The sequence below is a fragment of the Dicentrarchus labrax genome, unplaced genomic scaffold (genome assembly GCF_905237075.1).
Source record: "Dicentrarchus labrax unplaced genomic scaffold, dlabrax2021, whole genome shotgun sequence".
NCBI lineage: Eukaryota > Metazoa > Chordata > Actinopteri > Moronidae > Dicentrarchus > Dicentrarchus labrax.
In genome coordinates this window covers 5060157-5075801 of record NW_026136701.1, presented here as the reverse complement: position 1 = coordinate 5075801, position 15645 = coordinate 5060157, and the positions used below count along the sequence as shown (strand labels likewise).

Here is a 15645-nt window from a genome sequence, read left to right as displayed (position 1 = left end):
CAGTTATTATGAAGTTCCTGTAAACACATCCACAGGCAAAGACAAGCCTGCAAACAAACACACACCATGCTAATTCCGAGCCTTGATTGTTATTCTGTTTTCTCTGTGAAACTTTGTGTTCACAGTTCAGAATCTTCATTACTCATGAAGTTATGGAAAAGGGAAAGGTTTATTTGCTACATATCCTTTTATTGGTGGCGAGAATAAAATGATAACTTTATCTTGGCTCAAGCCACTGCCTACAACAATGGCAAGACAGGTTAATGGAAGAAATAACAGCATAACTCCTGACTTAGTTGTGAATTTGGCCAAAACTAACATGTTTCTTTTTGTTTTTATTATATTTATTGATTTATTTTTAGACTCTTCTCTGTGTCCATGTTTGTTTGCCGAGCTGCAAACAGTTTTTTCCCCCCCCTGACAATGGAGCTGTTTAATTCAAATGTGCAAGTATAAATAAACATTTTATTCAAAGAAGAAAAAATTTGCATGAAGTTGAGTCCCCGTTGAGACCAATGATCCTTTGTTTTCACAAACATCACAGAAGACTGCAGGAAATTTCCTGAGGAACTCGGAGCCACAATGGAAGCATCTTGCGGTAAGAGGTTTCACACATGAAGCTGAACAGCCGCGGGGTTGAGATGACATTTAATGGCTCTCTGGTGTTTCGGCTAATACGGACATGTTCTGGGAGACTGAAGATTTAACAGATTACCATTTCACACAAGGCTCAAACACCCCATATGAGAGCCATTACCGACAGTAAACACATTACTGAGTCCTACAAGTTCAGTCAAGAGAATCATTGAAGTGCCAAAAATATCTAATAAAAATGTACCCAAACATGACAAAATTGTTTCGAAATAATTTATTCAGTTATACAAATACAAAACACCTCTCTCACTCAGTTATCATAAAATAGGTAGGTCTTGGCGGTGTTTACCAAATCCTCTTGATGTCAATGTTGTCAACATGGACCAGGCCTCCACAGTTGTTGTTGAAGCTCAGTTCCTACAGTATGTGAAGAGTAATTCCATTGCTACTTTAAAAGAACTAAATCTGTGAGGTTCTCATTTTCAACCAACAGCTCACACACGTGGAAAAATAATCCAGTTCGATGTAGCATTGCAGATCAATGCCTCAAGTTACACTGATTAGACAAACATGTCAACTCCCATTAAGTTCTGATAGTGACAGAAATACATTTTCCATAATCCATTGGTCTTCCTTGATTTCCATACACTACCTCACATTCTACACTCTTAAGCCAAAAAGGGAACTGATGATATGCCTGACAGAATGAAATTCAAGTCATATTATTAAAACAGCTTTCTCTCAATCTGAAAAAACACAAAAAACTACACATAAAGGGGGGAAACAGTGACAAACAATGAGGGGGGGTTAAAAGCTTCTTGTGAAGACAATTTTTGCATGTCGTTTGTCTTGTGCTTTGGCCTTTAAAAGGGAAAATGCATCACACTAGTAGCGTTTGGCTGGATGTACCCTTGAGAGCGACAGCTTAATTAAAAAAAAGGTACAAGTTTTGATTTGACCTAAAACCATAAAGAGGTGTTCTATTGTAGCAGATATAACTTTACTGAAAAGAAACAAAAATGCTTTCTAAAGTCTCTTGTTCCATTTGTGCCCAAACTAGGTCCTCGGTTTTTTTTTTGTCGCAGTAAAATGACAGTGCATCTGCTCCTGCTATACTGATGCACTGCTCCAAAGTCTTTACTGCTGTCTGAAATTTGGAGCTTGTTAAAAGAAGACAGCTTCAGTTCTTTTCAGCTCTCCCAGTGTTGTCGGGTATCCTTGTTCAGCAGGCAGCCTGGGCTCTCCCTGCATCAGACTGATCCTCTGCCGAACAAAGAGGCTGACGGAGGTTCTGTCGCACGCTGAAGACGTGGTGGACCTTCAGACGAGCTCAAGTACCTGCGTGGAGAGAAAAATGGAGATTGTATGATATCTGTGGCTCGCTGCTGTCACCAATGAGCACAGCCACTGCTTTGATATGTGATAATCTGTATTGCTGGAGGTATAAAAAGGACAGTTTAACACTTCTGATCGCCCCATTAATTCCTGGTATAGGACACCTACATAGTAGTCCCATTGAAATGTCTGTTCATCGTTCTAAATTAATGCGCTGAAATAAATAAATGAAATAATAAATAAATCTGAATATCTTATTTTCAACACTGAGTGTAGTCCTTCAGTGCCTCATCCTCTGAACACCACAGGATGGCGACTGTAACACACAAGCTGCAAGAAGTACACTGCCCCTCTGAACTCACGGATACTTTGTATAAGCGATCCTCTCACACAGCTGAGCCAAAGGGTTCAGTGAGCTGAGTGAATTAAGATCACCTCTCGTTGCCAAGTCGTATCTAAGGTTTGTCCTATTTACTGGAGTGGTGAACAATGTCAGGCACTGCAAGCGCAGGCTGTGTGGCCCAAGGGTCAGGTGTTACCAGGGAAACAGGGTTATGGCTTCTGATGACTGATCGACTGCATAATGCAGGAAAATATAAATGATTGGTGTTCAACGCTGTGCATTGGGCAGTTCTGGTGTCCCGTTGTCCATTAATTCCTGATGATGGACACCTCATAGGGCATTCAAGGAAGGAAATTTTAAGTTCAGTAATACAGACTAAGTGGACGCAAGGCTGGAAAATCAGCTTTGCTCTGTTCTATATACTATATAGTCTGGACACGGAACCCCACATAAACCAAATAAACTATATAATAGCTCCTGTTGTTTCAGGCTCTACAGTCCAAGTCTGAAACTCTGATACAATATAAAAGAGAGACAATTTAAAAAAAGGGTTTGGACATTAACGCTACTGCTGCTACCCTGTACAACGAAGGTGATAGGCATTTCTTTTTATTGTACTTCAAGCATCTAGAAACTATGGTTTACATATTGACTTTGTGTGAGGTGCAGGTTGCTGTTGTATAAGACCTTGATACAGTGTCATAAAATCAATTCGTTGTTTGTCATTTTTCAAGCAAAAACATGGAAATTGTTGCTAGATGTAACTACAACAACAGCAATCTAGCACCTTACACAGGTGGCCTGTGGTTATTACATCATCATGATTCATATGCAAGTTAAAAAACAAACCTTGATTGTTCCTTGACTGTTTGCAGCAATCAGTACATTTGACTCCTGAAAAACAAAGCATCGTTAATAAAACACAACATATGACAATATTACAATTTGTTTAACAAATCGTGACGTGGAAAGATTAGTATTGTGAGCCAAGAATAGCTTAATTCCTATAGAGTGGAATTTGTCTTTTCATAGCTCAAACATGTTACCATTTTGACAAGAGGTGGTGCACATTAACATTGTCTGAGAATACAACAATAATAAACCAGTTGGTGTAATCTTCCTTCTAGTACAGCACATGTAAAATGAACAACAACAGTATAACTGAGGTGAACTCACTCCATCAGGCAGGGCTCTCCAGCACACAGCGCTCACAAACTCATTGGTGTCGTCCTCCTTCTTGTCCTTGTCCAGGACGCTCTTCACTGTGTCGAACTTGAATGTTAACAGTGTCTTGGAAAGTCCTTTGTAGTATAAGTACAAGGAGTTGTTTTCACTGCCTGTACAAGCAGACAAACACACGTTTAGATTCTAATCATTTTAAGTTTGGTATGTGTGTAGTTACAGGGAGCCCCTGCACGGCTGAGCAAATATCAAGTTAATGTCGTGTTACGGATTCATTTGCGACATGGTCAGACCAGACTTTTCTTTCACAATCCTTACCACAGGCAACATAGTCTCCATTGGAAGCCAGGCCTACAAAGTTCTTCTCGTTGATGTGACCCTTGAAGGAGCGCAGGCAGTGGGGTTTGTTGACGTTCCACAGCTTCAGCTGACTGTCTGTTGAACTGCCAATTAAAGGGTGTTAATCAGTCAACAACTGGAGGTTTGGTGAGGGTAAAATATCTTTCACTAATGTGTGGCAGAACATTATCAATTGTCAACGTGTAAATCATGTGTTTTTGTTAAATCCATGAAGAAAACATAAATGTGTGTCAGCATTAGTATCAGTACAGTAACACTGTTCACATAAAGGAGTTTGTATAGAGTGCTGCAGGAATGAGTCATATAACCTGGAACTGAGTTAGCATTTTAGCACAGTGGGTTTTTTCATGTTTTGTTCTACAACATAAAAATTGTCAGTAAATACCCCACCTCGGAAATATAAAGCCTTAACGTGGTTGCTAACAAGTAGCTAAATGAGACTACAGAGGTTTTGACATTAAATGTCAGCGTGCCTAACAAGGGGACTTACCCCCTGACTGGTCCGTCTTTACAGCCTCGGTGGGTTTATACCCGCGCTCTTGCAAACTATTCTAACTCAAACTTCCCAACTTGTAGATGTTAATTATTTACACAATTAAAAGATATTAATTTCAAGATATTTGTCAAGATTATCTTTGTGCATCTGCCCCGTGATTGGGATCCACCCCAAAAATGAATGGGTTCTTACTCGGCCCATGCTACACCCATTAAGTTTTATAAAAATTGGGTCAGTAGTTTTTCCCTCAACCTGATGACAGACGGCACCAAAAACATATCGTCCTTGGCGGAGGTGAAAATATACTACTGTTAAAAACAAGGCTAAACTGACTTACGCAGAAACAATTTCCTCTCCGTTGACAAACTTGGCGTAGGACACTGCCTTCCTGTGACCTTTGAACACCATGATTGGCTGCTTAGTGTTGCGTAGATCATAGTAGTGGACACAGTGGTCTGCAAGCAAAGAAAAAGATGGTATGCGTTCACAAGGGAGAACACACGAGGTAGGTGTCCTTCATAACTGGAAACAACTGTCAGTCATATCCAGGAACCAACGAGGCAGGCAGCCACGGTGAAATGATGGTGCAATGCCTTTGTTGACATTTGCTGAAATGTGTGTTTCTTACACTCCATCAAGTCTGTTTTTGAATGAATGCTACATTATGCTTGCTGACTTTTATTCCAGTGTCCTAACTTTACTCCAGACAGCAAACCCAACAACTTCAAGGTCAAGGAGAGGTTTCATTTTCCAGGCTTAGAGGACTTGGACCTTAGAGACACAGGGAATGGAGTAAATAAGCCGGGGGAAATTCACAGCTGGAGTTTATGTGCTGCTCTGCTCATACAGCGTTAGCTACGTGAAGGACTGTTCTGTGTACAAGAGAATATTTCTAATTCTTATTTCTCTCTTTTGGGAGAGTCATGAATGAAGTTTTCAGAAGTTTCGTCTGGACCACCAGAGTCCGTGCGACCACAAAAGAAATGTAGTCTACAAGGAAAGACTGTAGTGGTGTGAGGTGTTGTCAAGAGTGCAACAACAATAATACATCACAACAAGAGAAAAACAAGATTCTTTGCCTGAAAAGAGACACATTCTCATGTCTTTTCCTCCTGTGGACAGATCCTGTAGTATAACCTCTAAGCCTACTCATACACCTTTGCACATACTGAAATGTATTACAATAATTGTTTGCATCAGTAATCAACAATGACTTTACAGGACAAAGACCACACAGGTCTGCAGTCAATCCTGACCTTACCTGCACAGCCAAAGGCCAGATGATACCTGGAGGTTGGACTGAATTTTACACAGCAGACATTGGCCTTGGCCTCGATGCTGGCCACCGAGTTATCAAGATTGGTTGACCATAACTTCACTGAAACGCAAACACAGACATGTCAGCTATTTTACTGGGGGTAAAATAGGGATGGAACAGAAGCTGGGGAGGTAGAGGAGGATTTATGTCTGAAAACCCCTCAGACGTAGTATTCCTCAGTTACCTTTAGCATCATCAGAACCGGAGGCTAAGAGCTTGGGGTCCATCAGATTGAAGTCAACACTCCAACACCTTTTTTCATGTTCCTGAAAAAGGAGAGGAAACCTTAAAAATGGTATTATACATTACTGATGAAATAGATACTTTAAAACAATCAGTGTAGTCAAATGTGCAGTTTGCTATTGTACAGTATTAATAACTCCACTAAAGAATGGAAATAGAGCCCTCATCATGAAAAAGTGATGCTCTAAGACTTATCTATCATACCTGGTAGACTTTGGACCTCTGGCCAGTGAATCCATCCCACAGGATGACAGTACCTTCGTAGTCACTGCTGGCCAGAAGGTTCTTGTGATAGCTGCTCCAGCTGATACAGCTACAACAAACAAGGTTCCGATCACTTTCACTTTAAGTTCACGCAGTTGGTCACATTCTTAATGAGTGCTTCATTCACCATTTCTTTTGACTACCGACTTTGGTTTTTACAAATCTATGCCACAGAAAGAGCATTTTAGGAAACACAAGCTGAACAAACTTACAGCTCATCCCCTGGCAGTGATGGAAAGTAACCAAATATGTTTAATGAAGTATTGTACTAAAGTACAACTTGAAGTTCTTTTTTAGCTTTCTGCTACCTTTCTGCTATCATACATGTTACTCCACTTCATCTGGAGTAGTGTTCATGTCATGATTTTACTAAAAAAAGATGGAAAGACACTTTGGGCAGGTGACCTGAAGGCAGCTGATGGTTGAGTTTCATTACCAGCATCGATATTTAACGACCTGGAATGAGACTCACGATGAACTGTCTTTCTCGGCTCTGATTGGTTGTTTTTGTTCAGGCCCGGTGGATTCTTGCAAATTCCATTAGGAGCACTAAGAGGAGCCAGAGGTAGCTATTTTTTTCCCAGATTATCCGTTTCATGCACTACTGTCAGGACACAGTGAAAGTTTCAGCAAAACTAACAAAAAGTTATTTTTTATAAAAACTACCTACTGCAGCTTTAAGTGAAGTCTTGTATGACTTTAACTTGTAGAGTAGTTTTACAGAGTGGTATTGCTACTTTTACTTAAAAGGTGGGGTCAGTCATTCTGGAGAATGATTCCAGCAAACTGGGAGCACAAACACCACCTGTTTGTGATGTGTGGCTCACTCCAAGCCACTTTGGTGGTTTCACATTTTCCATAACTCACAGTGTCGGTATTTGACAACCAGGAAATGAGACTCAACAATCAACTATCTTTCTCCAGAATGACTGACCTCACTTTTAAGTAAATATATGAGTACTTCTTCCACCACTGTGCCCTGGTAAAACAGTAATATAGGTACATGTTCTTTTTTCTTCTTTGTGCTATTATGGACTTATGTAATAACAGATGACTTATGTCACATAATGTACTTAATACAAATACATTTTATTTTGTAAATGATGAAACAAGGGGTCAGCAGATTTAGCCTTCATCATCTGGGTGACAAACAGTTTCTCTCGTGGGTTTACAAGGAAATCAGCACCACTGCCAACACGGCACTGTAGGATCTGAAACATGTCCACAAGTCCAAAATGACTTCCCCTACCTGATTTTGGAATTGCAGGTCATTTCGTTAACAGGGTAGTGGATGTCCACTGCATCCTGGATCACTGTGCCGTACTCAAACACCTTGATCTTCTTGGTCACTCCAGCAATGGCAAAGTAGTCACAGTCACGGTCAAACTCAATACTGAAACACAGGTCAGAACAGTGAGAGGGCTGAAAAAATACTGTTTCTGTGAATGCAGCTCGTTACAAAAAACATTCTATATCTATTCTATATAACAATCTATTCTATACAAAATGTTAATAATCACTCTGAGCGATACACTAGTTTGCCCTTTTCCTTTTTGTACCTGGAGACAATACTGGAGCCGTTATAGAGGTCACTGGCGTACGAGAGGGTGGCGAGTGGCCGCACAGAATTGTAGCGAGTGAACTTAGACAGGCACTCCATGAAATCATCCAGCTGGTTCAGGTTCCTGCCCTCATCTGTACACAAGAGACAAACATTATTCAAATACTCTTCACAAGGAGCAATGAGGACATGGACTATATACTGTGTGTTGTGGAAAAAGAGGGAAAATATAAGCGTACTGAATGAGGAAGGGGTTCCTTGTTACATTTTACAGCAATTTATTCTTATCAGATCAATATAACAACCTCATATATACTTATGTCCTTGCTTCATGCAACTATAGGCCCATCTAATGATGTACAGAATCAGAACAACAGATATCAGACTGCAGATGTTTCCAGACAAATTTCTGTTGTAATGTGGACAACAACTGTGAGAGAACCACGCCAGCGTTCACTAACTGCTTAGTACCTGTGATGCGTGACATTTTGTTGGAGAAGTAGCACTGCTCTAGATCCTCAAAATGAGCAGTCAGCCTCTTCCTCCTTGACGCCAGGGTGCTGTTGTACCAGGTCTGTCTCTTGCCCTGGCAAAACAACCCCAAGTGTTTAAGAGTACAGTCAAGTCAGTGCTAAACTCATACTGACTTCTATTCTTTAAAAAGTAAATATAGTTTTACTGTGAATTTTGGGGTTACTTTAATATCCATTCTGACTATTGCAGTGTCTGTGAAGACATTTTTTTATTTATTTTTTTTAAATAGTGGAGAAACTTTTTCTCAAGAGGGCAAAAACAACGGCCTACATCCTTATCACAAAAAAAAAAACTTAATTAAAACTTTAATAAAAGCAGTGGAAATAAATAGTTAAACAGACTACACTTCTGTAGGCCTGTCACCATAAGTACTTTTGTTGGACGATATATTGTCCCACAAATAACTGCAACAAACGATATTATTGTCATTTTAAGACCATTCTATGCCACTGATATAATGATTCAGACATGTAATGTGAAAAAAAAACATTGAACACAAAAATCCTAAATAAATTAAACATTAAGGTACTGCTCTCAAGTCTAATGATGATAGGAAAACCCTGCTGTCTATTCTGGCATCATGTTGGGTAGAGTGTTGGTGGCATTCTTATGTAAACAAAGATGCATGTAAACACATCAGGCAACACAGAGGTCAGCAAAAATTTGCCATTAGTCATGTCCATATATTGCATGAGTCGATAACATAATTATCGTGACAGGTCAACCGGCAAGATGATGAAAATAACAGACGTGAATCTCAAAGAGGGTTAGAGATGGATTCAAGAGCAATCAGTCACACAGCATGGGTGTTTCTCTGACATACCTGGGTTGTTCCACCAAATCCTGGAGGCTGGCTGTAGTCTGGTGGGTCAATAATACTACTGCAGCTACTCAACAAACAAACAAAAAAACAGATAGACAGATACATACAGTGAGACATGTGCTTTGTTATCAGCTCCTTCATAAAAGGTATAGTAGTTATTAAAAAAGCAAAAAACTAAATATCTGCTGAGAATGGGTTTGGTTGAGTGTGGTTGGTTGGATGATTTACTGAGTACTGGTGTACCTGGGTGCTGGTGAGGGAGCCTCGACATTAGGCACCGTACACTCGGCCTCCATCATCGGAGAGTACAGCCCGCTCATTTCCTGGAAAAAGACAGTTATAACATGTTTGTCTATCTTAAACTGTGATAGACAAGATCATGTGATTTCATAATCCTGCGTGCTGCTCCTTTACCTTTCCGTTTAGAACATACTGCAGCGTAAAAAAGGGGTTTGGTAACGCATGACTTTACCTCAACACGCTTAATGTCCTCTTCGAGAAAGTTGAGCTCTTTCTGTAGCTGCTCCAGTTGCTGTTGAGAGAACCAGAAACACAGATAAATATATGCCTGCATGTAGACGTCTTTAAAATCATTTCACAACATCATGTTGTTTTGTTTTTGTGTGTGTTTGTATGCTTTATTTGTACCAAGGATGAGTTTTCTCCAATACATAAATATTTTCTATTTTCAATTATTCTTGAAAATTGCACTGTGTTCCTAACAGAGCAGTTTGTGTACCTCTCTCTTGTTTCTCCTGGCTTCTTTAAGGAACTCCATGAGGATTTGTCTTTGAGCTGCTTGGGATTCCTAGTGGAAAGACGGACAGACATGCATAACCTCAAACAACTGTGAGTGAAGCTGCAGAACACTTTGCTTATCCTCTAAAGACATAATGTCATAGAAAAAAAACTTTTTTTAGTCGCCAGTGGGGAAAACATTTTGAACACTATAGCTCTAGTCCCAATACGTGTTCATTCCATTTCTAACATCTGTTTTTGCTAACAAGAGTAAAATGATGTAGAAAAGCCACTTTAAAGCTTATGATTGTACACAGTCTGAAATTCACACACACACACTCACACACACACACACACACACCTCACACACTTACACACACACACTTACTTCCCAGGAGTGGAAATAATGAATTACTATAACAAAGTTGTATGTTGTCTACTTGTACTTTTACTCTAAAGGTACTGTGTTGAGTTTTTAGTGGATGCCTGAATATGACCTTAAATGTCCAAACAAGACCACCAACGATAAGATGAGCTGCTTATATTTCCTCTACACTGAGAATGAATGCGCAAGGAAGTTAAACCCAGAGCAGATTGTGGAAGACTTCACGGAGTGCACGCGGAAAATACAACAGCAAATTCACTGGTGGCTCTAACTTAGCCTCCAGAGGCAATCTTCCTCTGTATTTTCTGGAGTGGGCATTTTACTTTTACTTAAGTAAAATCAAAGTTATAGTACTGTTCTACTACCCTTTCCATCCCTAGTGCTTCCATTCAAACTAAAGTGCTGTTGCGAAGAAAAGAATTATGAAAATGAGGCACAGATTATTAGGAGAAAATATGTTATTCAATTCAACTACAGGAAACAATCTCAAACCCAAGGGTTTATGGGTGTTGGAAGATGATTTTTGACAACTGTGGCTACAAGTTTCTCATGCTTTGAATGTCTGGCATAACTAAATTAACCAAGAGCAGGAAGTCAACTCATATTTTGGACTGTTGCTCTTATTTGGCCATTTCTTTATGCGGTCTAAACTAATACAAACAGCAGAGAAGGTAAGCAGCAGCATCCACTGCAGATATTTCCATCAGGATTTGCTTAAAGGCTCAGTCCTTGATGAAACTCCACCACCATTATCACTCACAAAGGGAGTAAAGAGGAACTTGTAAAGGAGTAATAAAGGCCAGTATTTCTAATCTTGTACAGTGGTTTCCAACCCGAGGGACTTGGCTTCACGTGGCGGTCGCAAGGCTTTCTTGAGTTTAGGGGTGTAAGAAAACTACTACTACAGACAGAGAATTGAACTCTATGTGCAAATTACCACCAAAACTGCCACCAAATGCAATCCCTACATGTAGATCTGAAATATCTAACTCACAACTGATATATTAAAATGAATGACCACAACATACAAGTCAGAAAATGATTTGGCTTGTGGGTATGAATGGTAGGGACATGGCCCTACCAGTTTGAAGATGCTGCTCAAACATCCCTACCAATATTATACTGACTCAAACAATCTCTTCATTTTATGTCCTCGTAGTGTTATCAGGCCTGTGTGTTTCTGCAAAAAGTGGAGTGTGAAAGGGCGAGATACGGGGGATACCTGACGATCTGGCAACCTTTTTAAAGGTGTACTGCGCATTGTGGATTTTGCCATCCAAGAGGACAACAAGCAATCATGTTGCTGTAGTAAACAACTTATTTCAAGCCTGTGTGTTTTCCAAAGCCATAGATGGAGAAGTCTGACACCTAATCAAAACCTGATGTGTGCCTATAAGCAATATCATGGATTACCATGCAGACTGTGCAGCTGCTAAATTTATATTGTTTTGTTTCCTGTGTGCCCACAGCAAGAAGAAGAAGAAGAAGACAACGGTTTATTGAACAACTATGAGGAAGGACAGGGTGGGTGAAATGTATCAAAAACTGTCTACAGGCTGATGTCATCATACCAAAAACATACACACATAAAGAAGAGTTAAGGAGAGACTGGGAGCAAGTGTTTACCAGAACATGACTCAAACATATCTGTTTTGCAGTTTCTCGTTCCTTATCGACAGACAGAATACACAGTTACCAATGAATGTGCAACAGGCTATCAGTTACTGGTCTAGTGGTTTCTATGACAGCCAAACAGAGAGACACGTGCATGTGTTTGTGTGTGAAGGAGACAGAAATAAAGATAAGCATGTGTTTGATGGAGAGAAAGGTAAAAGGTGGAGCTCCCTCTGGAAGGCAATCTCAACAATGTGAACAACTGTTCACATTGTTTACGGTTGAAAAAAAGAAAAGAAAAGAAAAACAGTTCAATGTCTCCTCCCATGTGAGGCGAGTCAAGGATTGTCAACCGCTATGCCTGCTGACACTCAAAGACAGTGCTGATGTGACACAATACAAGTCAACAGGATAGGTTGGGGCTCTTACTTCTCTTTTCCTATGAGAGGGATTGTCAAAAACAATACAAAAAGGGGATGTTCCAGGCTATTCCGACAGAGTGATGTGCAACAGGTTTTACTCAGTGTCTGTGTAATCCAGGAAACACACATATCCACTGCCACAATGCCCATATCAACCATGACTAAAATCTTTTAACACTGCCTGAAGCATCTCCCTGCAGGAATATGTACAGAGCCCAGCGTGATGTACATGTTTCTGAGCAACTGCTGAAGGCCCATCTCCTTCGTTTGTATAAAACTGTTATGATGCTGGGATTTTTAGAAGATTCCTTTGTTGTCCCTCCAGAACACAATGTGGAGATGCTTTTGAAATCTTTTATATTATTAAATATATTCTCTTTTCTTATTGTCAGGATAAATGCTAATGGTCCAAAACACATCCTGTGTTAATTTGACTTTTTAAGACCTCTAAATGTGGTATTCAAAAGGTCATAAAAAGAATCCAATAAAATTACTTTCTAGGCCCAATTTTTACGGATTAAACTTATTACTGCACTGAGAATTTTTATAACGACAACTAGCAGGGTTCAGAAAAGCAACTGAAAAGCGAGAGAGGCTAAATCAATTACATTTAGAAAATTGTTAAAGTAGTTTTTGCTGGAATTAACACCTGCCCATTAAGAGTCGAGTAGCTTCCTAGCTACTGTAGCAAAGCTAGCAGTAGCAGCAGTGTTTGGTGCAGGTCTGATGTTGACTGAAACTCCACTAAAAAGAAGTGAACAGCCTCCAGCATGTTGCACCAGGGCAACTGACCAGTGGTCAAACTGTCATGCGTGGTTAGCCCCTATCAAGCTGTGTAAAACCTGCATTTAGTAAGTGACTCTGCATCTTTCTCCTTTTACATGGACCAACAGGTTATGAGTCAGCTGTGACTCAAATAATCATCACTACACTTTGCTATTATGGAATACTGTTCTGTGTGAATCTAAGCAGCCACAATTCAGATGCAAAATACAAGAAACGGTTGGCACCAAAGAAAATCGCCCTTAGACCCTCACTTACTGCCTCCAGCTGCTTCTTCTTCTGGACCAGGAGCTCCAGCATCAGATTGACATTTGCCAGGTCCAAGTTCTCCTGGTCAGGACTCAACACATCCTGGAACACCTGCCACCTAGACCCGTTCTGGGAGGTGGTCAGAGATGCTGATCAGTTAAAACTTGTGGAGACTCCCACTTAGTCATGACCCTAAAAGCCAGGCTTCCTAACAATGTGAGCATGAGGAGAAGAAGAGTGTGTGGGAGAAACAAACAAGTCACAGTATGAAATGTGCCGCACTTACAGGATGATCTAATTTTAGTCTCTTCTCCTCCGACCTTTGCTTTTGTTTAAGAATCAGTTCGTTGACTGCAAGACAGAAAACAATTTCAGAATTACTTTCTGATCATCAGACAGCAGAAAAGAATATCGAGCAGCACCTTAGACATAAACAAACCTCAACCTTTGGATTTCAAACACCTACCAAGAAAGTTTGGGTAAAGCTGATCCACATTGTCGACAATATAGTTGCACTTGGGACATCTGTTGCTGTCCTCCAGACTCTGGCGGATACACTTGAAACTGCAGGCGGGAGAAACAAGTGAATACTGTGGAAATAACTGAAGCAGTGCAAGGAAGAGAGGACAAAAGAACACTGTTGCAGTGTGTTAGTGGTAATTAAGTTAAGCCAAACTTAACTGCGATAAGATGCCCACGTATAACCAAGCACAGACAAGTTTGACTTCTCTATTCTCATGTTGCTTTTGTACATGTTTTTCCTGAATGTTTTAGTGTTTGGTTGCACTATTCTTCTTTGAATTACTTGAGTATGTGCACAAACAACTACCCTGTTTGACCATGGTAGTCACTCATCCTACATGCACACACACAGTCCACTCATTCATGCCCAAACAATCTAAATACTATTACATAATTTGCATTTGCATGTAAAAGGCTTGTGTAGTGATTGGGTGAAGTGCTGGACAGGTGGAGGAGAAGGAAGATGTGTCTTTTTCTGCCCCGACAGGTGAGCATCATTCATACATAAAAATGTGCACAGTTGTATTTGTTTGCAAAAGTCTTTATGAGTGCACGCTCTGGTGTCTAAACTGCTTCTGTGTCAGTGTCCTCAAACATCCTTTAAATCATGTGCTGTGAAACAACTCTCCCACTGCCTCAGCTACAACTCAACACTTACCAAAAACTGTGCCCACACTTTGTCATGTGTGCCTCTTCTATCATTTCGAAGCAAATGGGACTGGAAGAGACAAAAAAAAGCCGTGTTAAGTGCATGTCAAACTGTAGCTTTCAAACTTTTGAAACACTGTAAGCTTTCAAAATGCCCTGCAACTACAATTTACAGGAACAACACCATTTTCAAAAGCTCCCACTCCAGAGAGAACTAACCAGACAAAGTCGTTGCTTTTATCTTCGTATGAATTCAAGAGGCCGTTGTATAGGGGTGTTTGATGGAGGGATTTCTTCCTGCTGCCCGAGGACGCAGAGGGTCTACTCAGAGAAGCAAAACCGCCCCGGGACGACGGTACGGCGGCCAAAGTTGGCACCGACAAGCCGCCGTCGCCGGCTGGTGCCAAGGTCCGGGAGGGCACAACATTTCCAGAATTGTTACCATTACTTGTGACGGAGTTGCTGCCACCGCCGCCGTTAGTGTTCCCAGTGCCCCCCGTGCTGTTGCTACTTGTGCCGGGCACTGAACTCGCCCCACCAGCGTTTAGCTGTGGCCGGTTGCTTGACATCATGCAAGGCCGACTAGAAACTCCCCAAAATCCGCTGCGTTGCTGTTCAGAGCATCCGGACAGTGCTGCTACTTTAGCAGGTTGGCTAGCTAGCTGGCTCGCTTATGTGCTAGCATCCTGGGAGAAAGCAACAGTGGCCAAACATCCGGCGTATTTAAACTTGTCCGTCGGTGTCTGACTCACTTTTGTCACTGACGGCGTATTGGAAAATTACTGTAATATAAAGGGAAAAAAAGACACGGACATTGAAACGGACAATAATATAAACACAACTGCGTTGTGCAAGAGATTAGCCGGCTAGCTACTGTTAGCTACGGAGAGGAATCTCTTGAGTTTCCTCGATTACCCAGGTACCCAGTATGCTCCCGGCTCTCAACTACCGCCCTCTGGCGAGAAGGAGTTTAACTGCGCGGAAAGTATTATCCATACTTCTAAATACCACAGCTGTCAATTTGGTTTTAATTATGTGATTCTCACCAGAACAATTAGCATTTTTTTCTGGCTGAACTCATTATTTAATTAAAATCAGCAAGAGTACAGCCCCACACCCAGTGAGCAGACAAATAAAAACCCACATTTTACTGTAATACAACAGTGCTGTAACTAGATGTGTTCTCTTCAACTCCATGGCAATTTGTAATGCTGTACTTTGTGGTGTTTTC

At 40.7% G+C, this 15645-nt stretch overlaps 1 protein-coding gene across 1 annotated transcript; it reads right to left on the bottom strand.

Moving 5' to 3' along the window:
• Window positions 1-853: 853 nt before the first annotated feature.
• cop1 (COP1 E3 ubiquitin ligase) lies at window positions 854-15323 on the bottom strand. The gene is made up of 20 exons (XM_051403716.1): window positions 14634-15323; window positions 14425-14484; window positions 13711-13808; window positions 13531-13595; window positions 13254-13373; window positions 9793-9861; window positions 9526-9585; window positions 9297-9376; window positions 9054-9117; window positions 8168-8282; window positions 7695-7830; window positions 7385-7528; window positions 6076-6184; window positions 5813-5894; window positions 5572-5688; window positions 4648-4765; window positions 3773-3897; window positions 3449-3609; window positions 3122-3166; window positions 854-1932 (listed from the first exon to the last, which is right to left on the bottom strand). Exons 1-20 carry the CDS (start codon window positions 14984-14986, stop codon window positions 1915-1917), a joined length of 2139 nt encoding a protein of 712 aa, XP_051259676.1. The 5' UTR covers window positions 14987-15323; the 3' UTR covers window positions 854-1914.
• Between the last annotated feature and the right edge of the window lie 322 nt (window positions 15324-15645).